Consider the following 20,243-nt stretch of genomic DNA (forward strand, 5'->3'; position numbering starts at 1 on the left):
TTTTTGGCATATGATTGCTCATAATATGTTCTTACAATTGTTTGTATTTCTTCAGTGTTGGTTGTGATCTCCTCTTTCATTCATAACTTTGTTAATTTGGGTCTTTTCTCTTTTCTTTTTGCTAAGTCTGGCCAGGGAGTTAAGGGTCTTATTAATGCTTTCAAAGAATCAGCTCCTAGTTTCATTGATTTGTTCTACTGTTCTTTTGGTTTCCATTTCATTGATTTCTGCTCTCATCTTTATTAATTCTCTACTCTTGGTGGGCTTAGGCTTTGTTTACTGTTCTTTCTCCAGCTCCTTTAGGTATAAAGTTAGATTGCATATTTGAGACCTTTCTTATTTCTTGAGAAAGGCTTGTATTGCTATATACTTCCCTCTTAGGACCGCCTTTGTTGCATCCCAAAGGTTTTGAACAGTTGTATTTTCATCTTCATTTGTTTCCGTGAATCTTTTTAATTCTTCTCTAATTTACTGGTTGACCCATTCATTCTTTAGTAGGATGTTCTTTAACCTCCAAGTGTTTGAGTTTCTTCCAAATTTCCTATTGTGATCGAGTTCGTTTCAAAGCATTGTGGTCTGAAAATATGCAGGGAATGATCCCATTCTTTTGGTACCAGCTGAGACCTGCTTTGTGTACCAGTATGTCATCTATTCTGGAGAATGTTCCACTTGCACTCAAGAAGAATGTGTATTCTGTTGCTTTACGATGGAATGTCCTAAAAATATCTGTGAAGTCCATCTGGTCCGGTGTATTATTCAAAGCCCTTGTTTCCTTGTAGATCTTCTCCTTAGATGATCTGTCCATTGCAGTGAGTAGGTTGTTAAAACCCCCAGGACTTTAAAGTTGTTTCACTTTAAGGAATCACTTTTCTCTCAAATTCTCCCCTCATGATCCAGTGGTTGTTTATCTCTATTTTTCTCAGCTTCTTTATTCTCCATCATTTTGTCTTCTATATCACTAATTCTCTCTTCTCCATTTATCCTAGCAGTTAGAGCCTCCATTTTTTATTGCATCTCATTAATAGCCTTTTTTATTTCGACTTCATTAGATTTTAGTTCTTTTATTTCTCCATAAAGGGATTTTCTAGTGTCTCTATGCCTTTTTCAAGCCCAGCTAATATCTTTATAATCATTATTCTGAACCCTAGTTCCAACATCTCTCTTACATCTATACTCATTAGTTCCCTGGCAGTCAGTACTTCCTCTTATCCTCTTTTTTGAAATGAACTTTTCCATCTTGTCATTCTTGCAGCAAGTGGTCACTTTTCTATTTGTAGAATTGCAGCAATTATTTTCTTACATCTCTGGTTGAATTCCCAGGTCTTCAGAATGATTTGATAGCTATCCAGCTGAATTCCTGGGACCAAACAATTCTAAGGTCTCCTACTCCTCTGCCATCTTGGAAACTCCCTGCCAGAGACACTTTTAAAGGGAGTTTAAAGGAAAATAATGAGAAGATCCTAACTGAGCCCTGACTGTGGACACTGTGTGGAGTCACGGTGGAAGGAGGTTAATAAGCCAGAAATAAGGAAGGTGTTTCTTAACATGAAAGATTATTCAGTGGATGGGCTAGTTCCCAAAGATCTGGAAGGGGCCTCTGCTGGAAACATGCCTGTCTTTATGGAAAACAACCTGCACAGAAAAGATCCTGGGGCACACATGATTTTTTGGTGAAAGAGTTTATTTCTTATCCATCTGGTCTAATTGTGTCCCCAGGAACCCAAGTCCATCCCAGAGCTCACTTACTCACTTATTCTTGTCATGCCACATAATTGGGTTCTGGTAGGTTTTCTTGGTGCCCATGCTTTGAACAAACACTAGGACCAATTTTTGTTCCTACTAGGCATTTATCTAATTCTGTAGAAAACTGTCAACATACCCATGACATTGGGTTCCTCTGAAAATGTGCTTCAGTTTGGGATATTTCAGCAGAAGTCAGGACCAAAAGCTCAAAAGTGGACTCAGGAAAGACAGCGTTTGGTGTCTGGTCATCCCTTAAGGTCTTTGGACACCTTCAGGGAAACATTAGGAAGGTAGCAAGCAAGTGTCAAGGTGGAGTATGGACTCAGAAGCCTTGCTTTTCTTCTTTCTACTTCTTTTTTTTTAAGATTTTATTTATTTATTCATGAGAGAGAGAGATTGAGAGAGAGAGAGAGAGAGAGAGAGAGACAGGCAGAGGGAGAAGCAAGGCTCCATGCAGGGAGCCTGACGTGGGATTTGATCCCGGGTCTCCAGGATCATGCCCTGGGCCAAAGGCAGGCGCCAAACCGCTGAGCCACCCAGGGATCCCTTCTTTCTACTTCTTGAGAAATAGCTAAATTGCTTTTAAACAGTGAATTATGGTCTTCATAAAACAATGTACCATATCTGAAAAGACACAGAATGTGAGAGTCATCTGAGCTCTAGCCCCCCAAAGATAACCAGGGTTGAGCTCTTGACTGTGCTTCCACCCCAACCGCAATGCTTTTGTACACAGATATGTACAATTTTCTGTAAATGGCATTAAATCATGCTGTGCAGACATGTTTGTGACTTGTCTTCATCGATAGGCCATAACCACCTTTCTCCATCAATGCATACTGATCTGCACATCATCGTTTGTAATAGCTTAAAGAATCTCCTTATTGTAGCTACCACAACTGGTTTAATCTCCTACTGGGGGATGCCTGGGTGGCTCAGGGCATGGCTCCGGGGTCCTGGGATCAAGTCCCACGTCTGGCTCCCTGCATGGAGCCTGCTTCTCCCTCGGCCTGTGTCTCTGCCTGTGTGTGTGTGTGTGTGTGTGTGTGTGTCTTATGAATAAACAAATAAAATCTTTTTTAAAAAAATCTTCTACTGATGGTGAATTTAGGTTTCTTTGGTTTAATCATGTTAGAAGCAGTTCTGCAATAATTGTTGTTGAGGATAACATTTCTTTACTCTGGTGGTAAATTCCTAGGAGAGAGAAAATGCTGAGCCAGAGGGCATGCCTCTGTATGTCTTGCTACATGTTGCCAAACTGTCTTCTAGAAAGAATCCTACCTCAAGCTCCTGCCAACAGTTTACGAGAATATTTCTTGACTCGTGTCATTAATAATGGATTTTGCCAATATCTTTTAATATTTACTAGCCCAGGAAGTTTAAAAAGGTGTCTCGTTGTTTTAATTGGCACCACATTTCTTATCAAGACAGAGCTGCTCTTTCTTTGTCATCCATTTGTACCTCTTGTTCATTAAGCTGCCTCTTCCTGGATTTGGGGACTTCTGATCAAGTCAGCCTGTTACTGACTTCTGATTGGTTGGTCTAGACTCCCCAGCTCCCATAGAGGCTTCCCCCAGCAGAGGTGCTGATCCTGCTTCCATTTTATCTTTTTCAATTTTCAAAAAATTTTTTAGAATATATTTTTCAGATTTTTATTAGTTTCCTAAGTAAAATTTAGTGATTCATCAGTTGCATCTAACACCCAGTACTTATTACATCATGTCACCTCCTTAATGCCCAACACTCAATTACCCTTACCCCCACTCCCTCCCCTCCAGCAACCCCGTGTGTTTTCTAGAGTTCAGCATCTCTTATGGTTTGACTCCCTCTCAAATTTCATCATATTTTATTTCCCCTTCCCTTCCCCTATGTTCATTTGTTTTGATTATTAAATTCCACATATAAGTGAGATCATATGATCTTTGTATTTGTTTTTCTCTGACTTACTTATTTCACTTAGCATAATGCCCTCTAGTTCCATTTACATCGTTGCAAATGGCAAGATCTCATTCCTTTCAAATGCCTGAATAATATTTGTATATATATGCATACACCACATCTTCTTTATCCAGTCAATCTGTTGATGGACATCTGAGCCCTTTCCATATTTTGGCTCTTGTGGACATTGCTGCTATAAACAATGGGGTTCATGTGTCCCTTCGAATCACTATGTTTGCATCCTTTGGACAAATACCTGTAGTGCGATTGCGGGGTTGTAGGCAGCTCTATTTTTAACTCTTTGAGGAACCTCCATACTGTTTCACAGAGGGGCTGCACCAGCCTGCATTCCCACCAATAGGGTTTCCCTTTCTCCACGTCCTCACCAACGTCTGTTGTTTTTCGGGGTTGTTAGTTTTAGCCATTCTGACCAGTAGGAGATAGTATCTCACTGTGGTTTTGATTTGTATTTTCCTGAGACTGAGTGATGTTGAGCATTTTTTTCACGTGTCTGTTCTTTGGAGAAATGCCTGTTCATGTCTTCTGCCCATATCTTGACTGGATTTTTTTTTTTTTTTTTTTTTTTTTTTGGTTTTGGGGTATTGAGTTTGATAAGTTCTTTCTAGATTCTGGATACTAGCCTGCTTCCATTTTATTTTGTATATGATTATGAACCTCCTGACTGTGCGCACACATACACATTCACATCATAGCAGGAAGGGTGTTCTTCATGCTTGCAGTGACGTCTTGGGGAACTTTCACTCTGGTAGTCTGCTTTCTTGTAGCTCACTGTAAAGAAGTCAAATATATTTATTTCTAACCTGCTGTGTTCTACAACATATTTTCTGTGGCCAAGTGGATGACCACTGAGATGGGCAATAACCCTTGGAATTCTTATCACTGTTTGCAAACTTTGCATCTGGGCCTTCCACAGTGCTTGGTGCTCCCTCTTCCTGCATAGACCTGCCGTTCAGACCTAGTCTGTCTAGGTATCCCTCAGAACACCACTTTTTCCTCTTAATATAAGTCCCTAAATCAGGGATTTTGTCCCCATCAGGATCGAGCTCATTTCAGCCTCACCCACTTCCTGCAGGCTTCCCCAGACCCGCTCAGCTCTTTCCATGCCGCCTCCCCATTTGGTAGACTGCTCAGTAAGGTAGCTTCTGAAGTTGACTTTTCCCCCAATCCCACCATTTCCAAATGACCACCTAATGCACTTGTGTACTTTCAGTAAGTTTTGTTGATGTTCAAGCCATATAATTTATCTGTATCTTCCATCTTTTGTACTCTCTTGTGTTACCTGGCTTAGATTCTAAGATCTCAAAAGGCAGGGCTCGTGTCTGTGGACTTATTTGGTGCCAGAAGCAGCAGAAAATCAGGAGCTGAAGATGTTTATTAAATAGTGTTTGAAAGTTAATGGAGAAGGAAGTGAATTTAATTCAAGGCAAGACGGGGATGAGGAAGAGGAGTCACACTGAGCCGTTAGCTTTGGTGATTACCCACATGTGATCCCATCGGCTGGGAGGTCACAGCATATCAGCCTGTGCACACAGATAACATTTCGCATTTCACAGTGCTGTGCTGCTTCCTATAGGGACCTTTGCACACAGGGTCACCTCTGATTCTCACAATGAGATATCCTAGGAGGCGAGCAGCAGGGAAGATGAGGCTCAGAAAAAGGACCTGACCTTGTGAGCTAGTAGCAAAATCTGGTCTGAAAACAATCATTTCTCCAGACAATTTTCTCTAAAATTCTTACTCAAATTTACAGCTCGTGTTATCACCACTAGAACTTTTAAAGTAGGAAAAAAGAATAGACATAAAATTTAATTTTGCGTTTTAGACTGCTTCAGTCCAAAACTCCAAAACTACATATGATCGACACGAGACCCTTTCTTTTAAGTAGAGCCTATTCACAGAGTACGTGGGGCCCATCTGGTGTTCCCCACGGCAACGGGCTTGTTCTGGTAAGTGCTGCAGTGAATGTTTATGGGAAATAAGTGCAAGCTCAGTGTGCTTTCTGACCAGCACAACCCAAGAGTGCTGGCGGGCCCGTGGGCCTGCTCACGCCACACCACAAACCACCGGCTGGTATTGAGTGCCGTCTTTGGTCCTGAGGCTGTTCAAAAGTATATTGATTCTCAGGGCCACCTGGTGGCTCAGCGGTTGAGTGTCTGCCTTCAGCCCAGAGCATGATCCTGGAGACCCGGGATGGAGCCCCACATCAGGCTCCCTGCATGGAGCCTGCTTCTCCCTCTGCCTGTGTCTCTACCTGTCTCTCTCTGTGTGTCTCATGAATAAATACATAAAATCTTAAAAAGTAAAATAAAATAAAGTATATCGGTTCTCAGAATAAAATCACAGGTAGATAGATCCCTTTGTGCTTATTTCAAAGGCATCAAAATCACATTTGCAGCCAATGCCCTCTAGAACACATTCCGCAACGTCCTGGGGAAGTAAGCATTTCAGTAGGCCATGTGTGCAAACACCCAAGAGCCCGAGCAGGAGGGACAGAAGAGGGGCCTGTGTTTATTCTATTTGCTTTCACAAATTTGCATTTGGTAGTGGTTCTTTCGGGAATCTCTGAGACCCTCCATGAGGTAGGCGCCTTCGTGGCCACTGCGTGTAAACGCACACCCTTCAGGAAGACATTTGGCAGTTCACGTGAGGAGCTACCACCAGGCTTGAACAGACCAGGTCCACTCCCAGAGCCTCCGCAGGAGAGAGCCCTGGGTTGGGGGAGGGCACGGCTCACAGCGCAATAATAGAAAACGCCAGATAAGAAGGCTGGGACAAAGGGTCAGTAGGGCACGACCTCTTGCTGCGAAGTCGTGTAGCCGCTGAGGGATGGTAGTGCCATCAACGTGGAAGGGGTTTACCGGCCAGGAAGTAAGTGCACAAAGCAAGATTTCCAGCATTGGACGTTGGGCTCAGAGCCACACACAGGCTTACACGCAACCGAGCAAAGACTAGAAGGGAATGAGCACGAAAACAAAATAGTTTGGGCCGCTGAGTTGTAGTTGTTCCCAAGTTAAGCTCTTCTAGGGCCGCCCCCGGCTCGGGTGGCCTTGCCCAGCGCTGCGCAGCGCAGGCTGAGAGGCTGCGGGGGGGCGGGGGGCAGGGGGCAGGTGGCGGGGGGCGCAGACCCTGGGACCCGCCTCTCTCACTTCTCCCCAGCCGTGTTCTGCGGAGATCCTGGAGTCCCCGCCCGCGGCAGGAGAGAGGACCGAGGCTTCTCCTACAGGTCGTCCGTGTCCTTCTCCTGCCAGCCCCCCCTGGTGCTGGTGGGCTCCCCGCGGAGGTTTTGCCAGTCAGATGGGACGTGGAGTGGCACCCAGCCCAGCTGCATAGGTGAGCGGGCGCCCGGCAGGGCTCGCCTCCCGGGGGGCCCAGGGCGATGCCTTCCCCGCCCTCAGGCTCGTCTGCAGGAGGCAGGGAGCGGCCTCTGGGCCCCTAGAGCAGGCCGCGGGCCGAGCCAGCCCGGGGGGCAGGGGCAGCAGGTGGCTCCCCGTCCTTCCCGCCCCTGGCCCCGCGACGAACGGAGGGCCGAGAGCCCCACTGACCACACATTCTGCAACCTAGACCCGACGCTGACCACGTGTGCCGACCCCGGTGCGCCGCAGTTCGGGACACAGAACAGTTCCCAGGGGTACCAGGTAATGCGCTCGCCCGCCCGGGCCCCTGCTCGGCGAGGGATGCCCACGGGGGGCTGAGGACGAGGCCTAGGCCAGCAGAGGGCAGGGAGGCTGCAGCGGGGTGTGGGGGGGCAGCGGCCGCAAGGCTAAGGGTGCCCGGGCCTGCAGGTGGGAAGCACCGTGCTGTTCCGCTGCCAGAAGGGCTACCTGCTGCAGGGCTCCACCAGCAGGACCTGCCTCCCCAACCTGACCTGGAGCGGAACCCCACCCGACTGCGTCCGTAAGTGACACCGCGCGGCAGCTGGACGGGAGCCCGAGGCCCAGGACACCCCTGCAGGGCGCTCACCGCTCCCCGGGGCCGGTAGAACTCCTGTGGCCTCTGCCCCTGGGGCCTCGTGGAGCATGTCTCCCCACGATAGCCTTTCTGGGGGGTTCCAAAGGCAGCTCCTGTGCCTCCGGCAGAACACAACTGTCAGGGCAGCAAACACTAACAGCGATGAGGTCAGCCCTCGGGTGACAGCGTGCAGGCCAAGCGAGTGACCTGGTCGTCCGCATCCTGGCCACGTGTACAGACGTGGAGGCTGGGGTTGGAGGGGGGCCCGGGAGGGGGGCCCGAGCGCCAGGGGCCTGGCAGGGAGAGGAAGCAGGTACTCCGTCCGGGGCAGCAGCAGTCAAGGCCTCCCGAAGAGCCAACCCGCGTGGCCCAACGCTGTCTCCCTCCAGCCCACCACTGCAAGCAGCCAGAGACGCCGTCCCATGCCAACGTCGGGGCCCTGGACTTGCCCTCCATGGGCTACACGCTCCTCTACTCCTGCCAGGAGGGCTTCTCCCTCAAGGGCGGCTCCGAGCACCGCACCTGCAAAGCCGACGGCAGCTGGACAGGCAAGCCGCCCATCTGCCTGGGTGAGTGCGCCCGCCGGGCGAGCCCTGCATGGTGGGAGGCCAAACGTGGCCGCGGTGCCAGAGTGGGATGCGGCACACGAGGGGGGAGAAACACAGTTCCCGGGAGCTGGACCCTGCTTCTGCATTCCTGGGGTCTCGAGCCTCTGGGAGATGAAACCAGAGCAGTCAAAGGACGCACGCAGTGAGGCCGACCTAGGTTTGGGTTTGCTTCCTCCTGTTGGGGCTTAAATATCTGTTTATTTATTTGAGAGATAAAGGGTGTCCACAGTCTCTCTCTCTCTCTCAAAAAAAAAAAAAATGTAGACCTCCCTTAAAAAATGGAAACTGAATCCCTCTGACTGAAGGTCAGGGAGGCCCCGCGTTTCCTTGCTCATTTGCTGTGCGGAGGCTCAGTCTGTGCTTAGAAGGAAGGTCCCGGAGTCCCCTCCTGTGACCACGTGCCTGTGCCTGTGCCTGCATCTCACCCAGACCTGTTAACGTTTCCTCTGTATTTAGCTGCGCTGATGTTAGGCACATAAATATTTATATTTGTTATACCCTTGGGGTGAACTAGCCCCTTATCAAAATCTTATGACCTCCTCTGTCTCTTGGTACAGGTTTTGGCTTAAAGTCAGTTTTGTCCGATAGAAACGTGGCTTCCCCTGCTCTTGGTTGGTTTCCGTCAGCTTGGACAGCTTTTCCCTTCACTCTACCTTCAGCTCTGTGTCCTTGACGCTGAAGTCAGTTTCTCATAGGCAGCATAGAGTTGGGTCTGCGGTTTTCTGTTTGTATTTTATTTTGTCCATTCAGCCACTCCTTAATGTTTGGGTTGGAAAATTTAGTCCATTTACATTTAAAGTAATTTTTGACAAGTACGGACTTCCTATTGGTATTTTTTTAATTTTTTTTTTTTTCTGGCTGCTTTCTTCTTTCCTCGCTCTCTTCCTTCGGGATTAGATGGGTTTCTGTGTGGTATGGTTTAATTCCTTTCTCTTTACCTTTTATGTATCAATTAACGTTTTTTTTTTCATGTTTACCACGAGGCTTACATAAAATATCTTATAGTTATGACAGTCCTCTTAAAGCAAATTGCAGGGGGAACCTGGGTGGCTCAACAGTTTAGCGCCACCTTCGGCCCAGGGTGTGATCCTGGAGACCCAGGATTGAGTCCCACATCAGGCTCCCTGCATGGAGCCTGCTTCTCCCTCTGCCTGCGTCTCTGTCTCTCATGAACAAATAAATAAAATCTTTAAAAAAAATAAAGCAAATTGGGTGCCTGGGTGGCTCCATCAGTTAAGTGTCCAGCTCTGGATCTCAGATCTTGGCTCAGGTCTCGATCTCAGGGTCATGAGTTCAGGCCCCACACTGGGCTCCATGCCAGGTCATGGAGGCCTACATAAAAATAATTAATTGAAAAAATAATAATAATAAATTAATTAATTAAAGCAAATAAGAACTTAAGTGTGAGTGCATACAAAAGCTCAACATTTTTTACACTCCCTCCACTTTACGTTTTTGATGTCACAGCTGACATCCTTTTATATCATGTATTCATTAACAAATTATTGCTGTTCTAGTTTTGGGGTTTTTTTTAAATATTTTACTTATTTATTAATGAGAGACACACAGAGAGAGAGGCAGAGACACAGGCAGAGGGAGAAGCAGGCTCCATGCAGGGAGCCCGACGTGGGACTCGATCCCGAGTCTCCAGGATCACACCCTGGGCTGAAGGCAGTGCTAAACCGCTGAGCCACCCGGGCGCCCTGGTTTTTTTTGTTTTTTTGTTTTTTTGTTTTTAAGTAGTCTCCGCACCCAGCATGGAGCCCAATGCAAGGCTTGGACTCATGACCCCGAGATCAAGACCTAGGCTGAAATCAAGAGTCAGATGCTTAACCAACTGAGCCACCCAGGTGCCCCTGCAGTTGTAGTTATTTTTAATACTTTTCTTTTAATCTTTATGCTATAGTTATATCTGGTTTACCCACCACAATTACAATATTAGAGTATTCTGAATTTAACTGTCCACTTACCTCTGTCAGTGAGTTTTATACGTAGATCCTTTCTTCTACTTGAACTCCTGCTGTTGAACCATATGTAGCTGTGCGTTCGGTGTGTCCAAGGCAAGAGGGGGATTCAGGAGCCTCCTATGTCACCATCCTAGTCCAGAGTCTCTTCCAGAGTTCTTTGTATATCTAGTATATGATATTCATCAGATACAAGATTTGCACATATTTTCTCCCATTTTATGGGCTGTCTTTCACTTTCTGTTTTTAATTTACAAGTACTTTCTCCTTTATTTCACTCATCACCTAAAATGAAATTAGACTATCACATTTTAAACTCCATTTCAGTCCCTAGGTTAATTTTTTTTTTCAAATTATAGCGTGGTTTTTTTATAGCCTTATTGAGATATAATGGATATATAAAAATGGATATATAAAAAAATTTAATGTATACAATTTGATGAGTTTGGATCTTTTGACCTACTTTTGGTGTCCTTTTAAGCACAAATGTCTTTAATTTTAACAAACTCCAGTTTATCTATATTTTCATTGTTCGTGCTTTATATTATACCTAAGAAACTATTGCCAAGTCCAAGGTCATGAAAACTTATGTCTATGGTTTTTCTTCTAAGAGTTTTGCAGTTTTAGCTCTTACATTTAGGTCTTTTGCTTATTTTGTGGGGGATTTTTTTTGGGGGGGAGGAAGGTCATTTGGAGTCCAAATTCATTCTTTGCATATGGATATCCAGTAGTCCCAGCTCTGGCTGTTGGAAAGACTATTTTTCACTATTCTTCATTAAATTGTCTTGGCACCCTTGTCAAAGATCCTTTGACCGTAAATATGTGAGCTTATATCTGGATCATTGGTTTTATCCGTTGACCTGTATAGCTGCCTCCCTGCCACCACCACAGCTCGAATTATAATAATTTTGTGATAAGTTTTGCAGTTGGGAAGTGTATGTCCTCCTTTTTCTTCTTTTTTCCAGATCGCTTTGGCTGTTCTGGGCCCCTTTTATTTCTATATAAATTTTAGGGTTGGATTGTGAAATCCTGCAAAACAGACAGCTGGAATTATGACAGGAATCACGATAAATCTGTAGGTCAGTTTGGGGAGTGTTGCCATCTGAACAGTATTACATATTCCAATCCATGAGCATGGGATGGGATGTCTTCCCATTTATTTAGAACTTTAATTCCTTCTAACGATGGTTTGTCATTTTCTTTGGGGGGTGGGGTATTTAAATTCAGTTTGCCAACATATAGCATAACACCCAGTGCTCATCCAGTCAGGTGCCTCCCTCAGTGCCCGTCACCCAGTCACCCCAACCCCCTGCCCACCTCCCTTTCCACCACCCCTTGTTTGTTTCCCAGAGTTAGGAGACGCTCACGTTCCGTCACCCTCACTGACATTTCCCACTCATTTTCTCTCCTTTCCCCTTTATTCCTTTTCACCATTTTTTATATTCCCCAAATGAATGAAACCATATAATGATTGTCCTTCTCCAATTGACTTACTTCACTCAGCATAATACCCTCCAGTTCCATCCACGTTGAAGCAAATGGTGGGTATTTGTCGTTTCTAATGGCTGAGGAATATTCCATTGTATACATAAACCACAGCTTCTCTATCCATCATCCTTCGATGGACCCCGAGGCTCCTTCCACAGTTTGGCTATTGTGGACATTGCTCCTAGAAACATCGGGGTGCAGGTGTCCCGGCATTTCATTGCATCTATCCTTGGGGTAAATCCCCAGCAGTGCAATTGCTAGGTCATAGGGCAGATCTATTTTTAACTCTTTGAGGAACCTCCACACAGTTTTCCAGAGTGGCTGTACCAGTTCACATTCCCATCAATAGTGCAGGAGGGTTCCCCTTTCTCCACATCCTCTCCAACATTTGTTGTTTCCTGCCTTGTTAATTTTCCCCATTCTCACTGGTGTGAGGTGGGATCTCATGGTGGTTTTGATCTGTATTTCCCTGATGGCAAGTGATGCAGAGCATTTCCTCATGTGCGTGTTGGTCATGTCTGCGTCTTCCTCTGTGAGATTTCTGTTCATGTCTTTTGCCCATTTCATGATTGGATTGTTTCTTTGGTGTTGAGTTTAGTTAAGTTCTTTATAGATCTTGGATACTAGCCCTTGATCTGATACGTCATTTGCAAATATCTTCTCCCATTCTGTAGGCTGTCTTGTAGTTTTGTTGACTGTATCCTTTGCTGTGCAAAAGCTTCTTATCTTGATGAAGCCCAATAGTTCATTTTTGCTTTTGTTTCCCTTGCCTTTGGAGACGTGTCTAGCAAGAAGTTGCTGTGGCCAGGGTCAAAGAGGGTGTTGCCTGTGTTCTCCTCGAGGATTTTGATGGATTCCTGTCTCACATTTAGGTCTTTCATCCATTTTCAGTCTATTTTCAAGTATGGGGTTAGGAAATGGCCCAGTTTCATTCTTCTGCATGTGGCTGTCCCATTTTCCCAGCACCACTTATTGAAGAGACTGTTGTTAGACTGTTATAGTCTTTCCTGCTTTGTCGACTATTAGTTGACCATAGGGTTGAGGGTCCACTTCTGGATTCTCTATTCTGTTCCATTGATCTATGTGTCTGTTTTTGTGCCAGGACCACACTGTCTTGATGACCACAGCTTTGTAGGACAACCTGAAATCTGGCATTGTGATGCCCCCAGCTATGGTTTTCTTTTTCAATATTCCCCTGGCTATTCGGGGTCTTGTCTGATTCCGCACAAATCTTAGGATTATTTGTTCCAACTCTCTAAAGAAAGCCCATGGTATTTTGATAGGGATTACATTGAATGTGTAAATTGCCCTGGGTAGCATGGACATTTTCACATTATTAATTCTTCCAATCCATGAGCATGGAATATTTTCCCATCTCTTTGCGTCTTCCTCGGTTTTTTTGAGGTCTGTCATTTTCCCTTTATACGTCTTAAACTTCCTTGGTTACATTTAGTCTAAAGTGGGTCTTTTTCATGTTATTATGTACTTGTATATAAAAATACAAAATGCTTTAGATGCATTTGAATTTCACTTCCACCCCTTATTGTGTGATTTGGGGCAAGTCTCTTCACCTGTCTGCCTCTTAACGAGTCTCTCTTCTATAAAACAGAGACCGTAATCTGTACCTCACAGTTTTGAGAGCAGGAATAAATGAAATAATGTGAATAACATGACCCAGCACAGCTCCTGGCCCATAAAGTGCTTTCTCCCTCTTACTGCCGTCCTCTTATAAAACCTAAGACAATAGAGACATTATATTCGTAACAATACTTTGAGTCACCGTGGAAAGCTTCTCCACAGCCTTCTTCATGCACAAACGTAAGCTGCCCTCTGGAGCCGGGAAGACCGTGCTCGAACCCCAGCTCCTCGAGGAGGCAGTAGGGACAGTCTGCCCTTCTCTGGTGGTGAAGCAGGTATTTCTGTTGTTTCTGCACAAAAGAACAAAAGATACTAACACTGGCTAAGTGTGACCTCATGTTCACAGCCTCACTTATTCAGCGTCGACCTGCGAGGTATGTTTCAGCACTTCCCATGTTCCCAGTGAGGAGACCGAGATGCCGGGGGTAAAGTGACTAGTCAAGGTCACATGCCAGGAAGGGACCTGAACCTGCACCATCTGGCTCAGGCCCAGGATCTGTGACTTTACCTGTGAGGGCTTCTCGGCCTTTTTTCCTTTCCAGACACAAGTGCTTCTTTGAATTCAGTTGTAATATGTTGACTAACTGAATTTAAATTTAAAAAATAATAATAGTTCAGTCGTAGACTGCTGTGCATAGAAACTGCTCTGAACGGGGGCGGGGGGCAGCCTCAGGCCACGGGCAGCTACTAGTAGCCTCCACAGCCTTTTGTGAGCTCTGAAATTGTTTGGAGCATCATCAGTGAGCCAATGGTAAAGTAATAGTGAACATAACGGTCAGAAGAACGCCCACGACCGGGGCCTAGATGTTCAGGCGCTTGGTGACAGAGACATAGGCCCGGGCCCCAGCCACGTCAGCTGCCACCTTCCAGTCCCTAGGCCTCACAGAGCAGGCAAACAGCAGGAAGCCCGGGCAGCACAAGTCCGCGGAGACTGTGTCGAACAGGGACCAGAGAGCAGGACCGGGCACAGAGCTCTTGCTGTGGACGTTGATGGTGGTAGTGGTCGCCACGGAAGCTGAGCCCTGGGGCACCCCAAGTGCACCCCCTCGGGCTCCCCTGAGCCTCTCATAGGTTGGGAAGGAGGCCGGTGTGGACACCGAAGAGGAAGAGCTGGGAGTTATGGTGCATAGTGTGAGACAGAAGCTGTTACGGGCTTCTCGGCCTTAACATCCAGCCTCCGAGGGAAGGGAGCACCCCACCTGAACCCCCACCAGGCCTCAAGGAGCTCACTCTTGATTGGTGGAAGGTCCTTCTTCGTACCAGGCCTTTGGGAGAAAAGCAGAGTCCGGGACAGGGCTTTTCACACCGGGGTCGCGGATCAGGGCATTTGGCAGGCCTGGGTCCCGGGGCCTGGTAGCTTTCCTGGATAGCTTTCCTTTCCTTTCCCTCTCACCAAAATGTAGCGCCTCCTTTAATTTGGAACGTAGACGAAAACCCATCGTAGTGTTAATAACGCCTCTGACTCTGTCACCAGCAAACACTGCAGACATTTCGTATCAGATGACAGTTGTCCCTGGTGTTGTGCAACACTGCTTACGTTCCTGACTGCTTCAGGATTATGGTGGTGGCTGGGCTGTCATGTCATGGAGTAATAAAGAACTCACCTGCACCCTCACTCTTGGTTTAATACTTCAATGACAATAATTGATAAAATGGATTTGCTTTTAACTCTTTATGTTTTATTATTCCCAGAGGGGCCCATGGTATCACCAGACGGTCAAAGTATCGACTCCCAATCCAAGAGTTGTCCAAAGCAAGGTCTCCGGGAATCCATTAACCTGATGTCGGAGAAGTGGCCGTGACTTTCCCAATAGAGCGTAGCCCGAGGCTGAACGTGTTTTCTTCAATTCTCTTTCCCCAGCAGAGGTCCGGCCTAGTGGGAGACCCGTCAATACCGCCCGGGAGCCACCGCTCACCCAGGCTTCCGGTAGGTACGGTCTAGATGTTCAGCTCAAGAAACTGGCATTGATTCCCTCGCCTAGTTACCCAGAAACACGGGCTCAGTGAAAGGGTGTGAAAAACTGTCTAAGAGCCAGATTCCCCCGCCCACTACCCACCCCGGCAACTGCAGGGGGAAGAGGGAGCCTGAAGGAAACAGCAGGCTCTCCCGCAAGAGAGCCAGCGCCTTCCACTAACACAGGAGAGCGCCAGGCTCTGGTGCCTCCCACCACCACAGCTGCCCAGCACGGCCGGGCCAGGGTCCAGTCATTCGGACCGGAGACCCGACACCTGCCCAGGGAGCCTCCCGGAAATGCTTACACTTCTAACACGGGGCTTGTTCCTTTCGAAGTGCGACGTGCACAGCTGGGCACGTAACTATAGATGCGGGCTGACCGTGCGAAATGACTGCAGACTGCCCTATATTTTTTTGGACTTGATACCTTTACTCACCACGTTGGCATGTGTGTTCCATAAGAAGGAAACTAGAGTCGGCGTCATGCTCAGCTCCCGCTCGCTCTGGGTCACGAGGGGACATTGGAGCATCCTGTCCCAGTCACCCAGTGAGTGAAGTGGAGCAGCCGGCAGGGGCCGGGAGTCCCCTCACGTCTGTCATCTGTCTCTCCGCTCCTCCAGTGCCCGGGGACGTTTTTGCCAAGAATTCCCTATGGAAAGGGGCTTACGAGTACCAGGGAAAGAAGCAGCCGGCCATGCTCAGAGTGACCGGCTTCCAGACCGTCAGCAGCAAAGTCAACGCCACCATGATTGACCACAGCGGCGTCGAGGTGCACTTGGCCGGTAAGGGCAGGTCATACCTCCAGGTGCGTCGCCAGTGGGGGCAGGCCTGGGCCTCTACGGGGACCGGTCTACGGTCCCTGCCTCCCCGCGTCCTGCGGGGCCTGTGTGATGGGTGCGAGGACGACAACGTGTTCATCTTCATCATGATAAGGTCACCAGAGACTAAAGGGAAATGGCTAGGTGACAAATATTAATAACTTGAACAGGAAAGGACTCAAAAAGAGATCAATATCCCTAAAACTGAACCAAAAAAAGGGACAGAGAATTCCCAGGAGCCAAAATTTGGACAGTTAATAAACAAAGGAAAACGTACTTTTCAGCAGTAATAAAAGCACTAAAAGTAAACATAAAATGTGATTTTTCCACTTATCCCACTAAGAATTTTTTTTTTAATGATAAATTTTAGTGCAGGACAAGGTCTAGTGAAGGGAGTGATGCACTTGATGGTCAACGTATAAAATAATACAGTCCCAGAAAACAGTTTGGCAATTTGCGTCAAGATCTTTGAAAATTACTGACCCCGTTAATTATGTTTCTGAGAATTTTTAATATTACATGGTTATTTATATTACATAAAAACTGGAAGGACAAAATTGTCTGAAAATAACTAAATTAATATTAATGTATATTATACATTTATACACATACTGTATGTATTATTATGCATATATATTAATGCATATTAATTATAATATATCAGATAGCTAAAATACTATGCCAGTTTGGGGAGAAATGAACCCACTACAGCACATTTATAATGTGACTCCAGTTGTTTTTTTTTTTTAATAAAGATTTTATTTATTTATTCACGAGAGACACACAGAGAGGGAGAGAGAGGCAGAGACACAGACAGAGGGAGAAGCAGGCTCCATGCAGGGAGCCTGACGTGGGACTCAACCCCGGGTCTCCAGGATCACGCCCTGGGCTGAAGGCGGCGCTAAACCTCTGGGCCACCCGGACTGCCCGACTCCAGTTTTTAAATGAAAAATAACATTCATGAGAAAGACAACTGAGGGGTGCCTGGGTGGCTCAGGTCACGGTCCCAGGGTCTTTGGAGCCAGCCCTGTGTCAGGCCCCCTGACCAGGAAGGAGTCTGCTTCTCCCTCTGCCCCTCCACACAATCGTGCTCTCTGTCTCTCAAATAAATAAAATCTTAAAAAGAGAGAAAGGAAGGAAGGAAGGAAGGAAGGAAGGAAGGAAGGAAGGAAGGAAGGAAGGAAGGAAGGAAGGAAGGAAGGAAGGAAGGAAGGAAGGAAGGAAAGGAGAAAAAAATTGGAAGTCGTTCCACCCAAAGGTCGACAGCAGCTATTTCCTAGTAATATCAGGAATGGTTTATTTCTTCCTGCATTTTCCAAAATTTCCCCACTTTTCAATCTTTTTATAATCAGAGAAACTAAATCTCTCAGGAAACAAACATTTCCAGAAGAAACGGACAGGTAAAGGGATGCGCCAGCAAATGGACGTAGACATTAGGACCCGGCCACACATGGTCCCTCCCGCTCACGCACGTGTGCGCACGAACACACAGTCAGTTTCACTCGTTGGCTCCAAGGCAGAGCCGTGAAGACATTCACGCGGACCTACGTCCGTGCCTCCCGCGCCCTCGGGCTCTTGCGTCAACTGACAGGTTAACATGTGCAAAATCACTCTATTATCACATGTGTGTGCATTCAGAGGGTCACAAACACAGGTCAGTAGCCCGGCTGTCTCTGAGGCACGTGCACACGCTCTTGTGCATCCTCGCACTCAGCCCACACACTCACTCCTGGCGTCACGCACGGAATGTTCACGACGACGACAACGTGAGATGTGGGCCCGGGGACTCCTGCAGGCCCTGAGTGTGCTCTCTGAACTTCCTGTTCCCAGGAATTTACAAGAAAGAGGATTTCCATCTCCTGCTCCAGGTCTACCAGATCGCGGGGCCCGTGGAGATCTTTGTGAACAAGTTCAAGGACGATCACTGGGCTTTGGACGGGCACGTAAGTGCTGCCGAGGCCAGGCCCTGACCCCGGGGCCCCCGGGCCGGCCCTGTGCCCCGATCGCAGGCGGGGGGTGCGGGGGGTGGGTACGATCAACACGGGAACTGGGGGGTCGGGCCTGGGGTGGGCACAGGAGACGACCAGGAGGTGGGGAGGCTGGGTGCCCAGGGCCCGTCTGAGCGCTCCGGGGCAGGCTGGGGTGCCACAGCACGGGGGGTCAGCGGTGTCCGCGAATTCCCGAGCCGAGGTGCTGCGCTGCTGGGTGAGGGCAAAGGCGGTGGTGCCAGGCCCCTCCTTCAAACACCCGCTCCCGCCCAGGACGAGGGTTCCAGACCGCTTCCTCGCCTTCCCGTGTGGCAGCGGGGCCCACTCTGGGGCACCCCTGAGGCAGAGGGCAGGTCCGCGTGGTAACTCCTAACATCACAAGAGAGGAGTGGGGCAGTGTCGCCTATCAGGCCTCGGCCTCCCTGCCCAGATGTTCGATGCTGGACGTGGAAGGGTGGGAAGGGGCGAGGGGTCCGGGTGGCAGAGAGCTGAGGAGTCAGGGCGCACGCACGGGGGGACACCTGTGGTGTCGCGCCTCTGCTTCATGAACACGCCGGAGAGGGGCACCTGGTGGGCTCAGTCGGGAGACCTGTGGCCCCCGTGAGTTCCAGCCCCACGTGGGGCACAGAACACACCTGCCCAAACACGCAAGGAGAAGCGCAGGGCTTCCGTGCCCCAAGTTCCTTCTGAGCGCCCTTGGAGCCCTGTAGGTGCCCCAGCCCTGGCTACCCCGTCGCAGTAGGTCCCAAAGCCACTGCAGAGCAATGGGGGGGAGGGGGGCCAGAGAGCAAGGCTGGAGGCCAGAAGGGGAGGGAGCTGGGGGGACGAGCCCCGCAGCAGCCACAGGGGCAGGGCCCCAGGAGGGAGGGTGGGCACCCCGAAGTCCAAGCATCCTCAGGACCCCCCTGCGGAGCCACAGCCCTGCTCAGGTTTGCCCTTGGGAGTCTGCGCGGTGGCAGCGGCGGTGCCAGGCGACCAGTGTCTCCAGCCGCCTGCTGGAATCAGTGGCTCCTGGAGGGTGTGCTGGGCTGCTGGCTGCACGGCCATCACGGGGGCTCCATGGGCTCCCGAGGCTCCTTTCCCTCACGGGGTGACGCCGAGGTCCCCCAGGCCCCAGGTGGCCCCGCGCAGGCCTGGCTGCCCCCTCCTGCGCTGCTGGTGCTCCCACCTGACCCACCAGGCCCACATGGGGGGGTGAGCGGCCCTCCCGCCTGCACCGGTGCCCCCAGCCCCGGCCAAGGCCGGGGCCACTGTGCTGTGACAGAGCCCTGTCTTCACAGGTGTCCTCAGAGTCCCCCGGGGGCACCTTCATCTACCAGGGCTCCGTCAAGGGCCACGGCTTTGGGCAGTTTGGCTTTCAAAGACTCGGTGAGGAGCATCTGGCCCCTGGAGGGGACCTGGAGGGGAGGGGGACACGGGGGGGGGGCGGTGATGAGGTTCAGGGGCCAAATCCAGAGGCTCTCGACCACTCGGGCTTCATGGCTGCCCTGAGGCTTGAGTAAAGGCTGGGACTGAGCCCACAGACCGTGCTACCCAACCTGGGCCGCGATGTCACCGGGGCAGTCGGGCCCAGCTGCAGGGACCCTGGGCCTTGGCCCACAGCCCCGCAGGTGTGGGGCCCCGGGGCCCCTTCCCCCAGGGGTGCAGGGAGCCGCAGGCCCTGGGGCTTCTGGGTGGGGGGTGCTGACTGGACAGCAGCCCCCAGGGCCCCCGCCTGCCTCGGGAACCGCCTCCTGCACAGCCTGCAGTCAGGCCTGCCCCCCCAGCAGCCCCCCTCCCTGGGGCTCGAACATCCCCTCCACCCCTCACAGCAGGGACCACGGGGCAGCCGGGTCCCCGCGCCCCTCTGGGCCCCGGCCTGTGCCAGGAGCCCCACTGGGAGGGGACTCGCCTGGTCGCTCCCTGTCCTCGCCTGTGCCCAGGGGAGCGGCCCTCGCCCACCGCCAGCCCTCCTCCTCCCCTCCCCTCCCCTCTAACCCCTCCTCCCCCTCCCTCCCCCCTCAGTCCTCCTCCCTCTCCTCCTCTAGCCCCCTCCCCCTCCTCCCACCCTCGCCCCTCCTCTCTGTCCGCCTCCCCCTTCTCCTACCCCTCCCCCCTCCGTCCTCCTCCCCTCCCCCCTCCAACTCCTCCTCCTCCTC

General features: G+C 49.4%; 1 protein-coding gene across 1 annotated transcript in view; it reads left to right on the plus strand.

The window, feature by feature from the left end:
- The window catches only part of CSMD2 (CUB and Sushi multiple domains 2), a gene marked incomplete at its 5' end in the record, with an annotated part of 437,990 nt that overhangs the window by 411,716 nt on the left and 6,031 nt on the right, over positions 1-20,243 (plus strand). The window contains 8 exons of the mRNA XM_038557633.1: positions 6,856-7,029; positions 7,261-7,334; positions 7,482-7,593; positions 8,037-8,216; positions 15,207-15,272; positions 15,920-16,081; positions 17,948-18,060; positions 19,386-19,473. Coding sequence (XP_038413561.1) covers positions 6,856-7,029; positions 7,261-7,334; positions 7,482-7,593; positions 8,037-8,216; positions 15,207-15,272; positions 15,920-16,081; positions 17,948-18,060; positions 19,386-19,473 — 969 coding nt within the window. The remainder of the gene's footprint in view (positions 1-6,855; positions 7,030-7,260; positions 7,335-7,481; positions 7,594-8,036; positions 8,217-15,206; positions 15,273-15,919; positions 16,082-17,947; positions 18,061-19,385; positions 19,474-20,243) is intronic.

Source organism: Canis lupus, chromosome 15 (assembly GCF_011100685.1).
Source record: "Canis lupus familiaris isolate Mischka breed German Shepherd chromosome 15, alternate assembly UU_Cfam_GSD_1.0, whole genome shotgun sequence".
Lineage (NCBI taxonomy): Eukaryota > Metazoa > Chordata > Mammalia > Carnivora > Canidae > Canis > Canis lupus.